Below are 2,389 nucleotides of genomic sequence, written 5' to 3' on the forward strand. Positions count from 1 at the left end.
GAATAAACAGTTTAGAGGTGAAAGGTGAAGTCAGCTAGAAAGTCAAGATCTTTGTTAAGGCCATGAGTGTGAGTTTTTAGCTTGATAATCCAGGAAAGTTCAGAAAGGCGGCGATGATGAGTGGAGTGCCATTTTCAGCCATCCAGAGGTTGATATTCTTTAAAAAAATCTCATTTGGGAGGGGGGACCCCCTCTCAACCCCTTCCTCCAGCTCGAGCCTACGAGCTCAAGTCCTCCCTGTCGGACAACTTAGCCCACCCAGAAAATATATCCTAGAGCCACCACTGTGCAGAGCACAAACCTTACAAGCGGACATAGCAAAATAATCTTCTGACTAAAATAAAGATATAAATAAAGTATATTTCGTTTCAATATTTAATATCAGTAATTCTAAGAATAAAAACCATCTAAAAAATCTTCTTGTAGTAAAGAAACTTTTCGAAAAAAAACCAAAAAAAACACCATCTCTCAAAAATGCATGTGGTATTTAGATATTTTAGCACAAAGGGAGCTTCTTATTCACACAGTCAAATACGGAAGTGAGGATTATTTTTAGGAGACAGTTTGAACGAACTACCCTGGATCAAACTGTTCGGTTTTATTGGAATGTGTGTTCTCTTTCAGGATCAAAGCCAATTAGTCAGTATATACACGTAAGTATTCACGAAATACACTAGATAATATCAATACTCTCTCCAATAGCGAAATGATGAAACGTCATCATGGCGTGGAAGTGAGTACCCTTTGTAAGAGGGAAAATGCTGACTTAAATAAATGATGATTAATAAAACTCCCCATAAAACAAATACAATATTTTATTGAATAAATCAATTAAATTTCAGTATCAGATGAATTACACTGAATAATATCCGTTCTACAATTACACAGTCAATCATTATAGTTATCCACGATAAATATTAAGCAATTATTTAGTTCTTAGTACAAACCTTTGTCTGACTTTGGTGTTTCTGATGTTGATACTTCTCCATTATCTACTGAAAAAATAGAATTGATTATTTGTTCATTAGCAACATAATCCATAGCATAAATCATTTTTCTAAAGTTAAAACAGTATATTTAAAAAAATTAATAATGACTTTTGAACACATGCTCACTAGAGTATAAAATAAAAAATCATGAATCTTGGTAACAAGTATGTTAGAAAGAACAAGAAAGTACAAAAAAAAAATGGCAGGCTTGAATAAAAGATGGGTTTTAATTGGCAAGGTTAAGAGCATCAGGGTCAAATGGCATTCTAGTATGAGCATTATTTACAAACAATTATATTGAAGTACTGTACTCTCAAATATAAATTTAATTGTAAAAATACACCTTAAAATTTTTAACAAAGCCACTTATTACAATGTTGTCTGTCATTCGAATTAATAAAATGACTGACATGATAACAAAAACAGTGAACACTGTAATACCTTCTGTCAGTACCTGCAATGCCAGATGAAGCTTAAGAAGTTTCAAAGATTTAATGAAAGTCGTCATGTTTTCTTCGCTGATTTCCAGTCTGTCTTCTAGATCAATGATCATACTCCAACTGTCGGTATACATCTTACGAGGCGTATTATACAATTTGTCAATCCGTGTCACATTTTCTAAAGTCAACTTCTTCCCCAATTTCAGTAGTTTCTGTCTGTGAGGTGTGAAACTTGTTGAAATTATTCCTTCTTCAATATCCGGGAATAATGGAAATGTTTCTTTAATCTTTATTTGAAGAGAAAAATGTCCAGTTATTCTGATGGTGTCATACAGCAGAGTAAGATCCTTTGCACTCATCTTACCCAGTTTGACCAATTCATTCAGCAGGTCTATTGTGTCAGTAATTTCTGCTAATTTTCCAATGTCCACCGTATCTCTGAACAACACTTTCAACATAGTAAGACATCTGTTTTCATTGTACCAGTCTGAGACGATCATTTTAAGAACATTGAACTGCATAACTGTCATTTCTATAAAACAACAACCTATGAAATTAATACACTACTCTATATACATTACAATGTAGATTTTTGCATACATTCTAATTATCTAAAGAATTGCCAAAGTGATTTCACTCACTATTGTATTTAACACTACACATATACAGTACATTAAATAAACAATGAAAAGTAATACAGTAATTTAATTCTGCAAGAGGACCATTACAAACAAAGCCACTTATTACAATGTTGTCTGCATATTTCACAATTCAATTCAATAAACATTTATTTTGTAATTCTCTCAAAATACAAAGAAGTGACCGGAAGCACACGGAATAAAACAATTTCTGTCTGTGTGTACCCCTTACACGGAAAACAAACAAGCAATTATCAAAACAGTCAAAAGCAAAAAGCAAAAACAACAAAGTTGATATTCAATTGTACCACTCAGTCAATCA

General features: G+C 32.7%; 1 protein-coding gene across 1 annotated transcript in view; it reads right to left on the bottom strand.

Annotated features, from left to right (window-relative positions):
- Positions 1–1,959, bottom strand: part of LOC117113704 (NACHT, LRR and PYD domains-containing protein 12-like) — a 24,106-nt gene extending 22,147 nt beyond the window's left edge. The window contains exons 1-2 of the mRNA XM_033257125.1: positions 1,431–1,959; positions 948–995 (exon numbers count right to left, since the gene is read on the bottom strand). Of these exons, the coding sequence (XP_033113016.1) occupies positions 948–995; positions 1,431–1,959 (577 nt within the window). The remainder of the gene's footprint in view (positions 1–947; positions 996–1,430) is intronic.
- Between the last annotated feature and the right edge of the window lie 430 nt (positions 1,960–2,389).

This window comes from Anneissia japonica, unplaced genomic scaffold (assembly GCF_011630105.1).
Source record: "Anneissia japonica isolate Jap-2015-1 unplaced genomic scaffold, ASM1163010v1 scaffold287786_len32136_cov130, whole genome shotgun sequence".
Classification (NCBI taxonomy): domain Eukaryota; kingdom Metazoa; phylum Echinodermata; class Crinoidea; order Comatulida; family Comatulidae; genus Anneissia; species Anneissia japonica.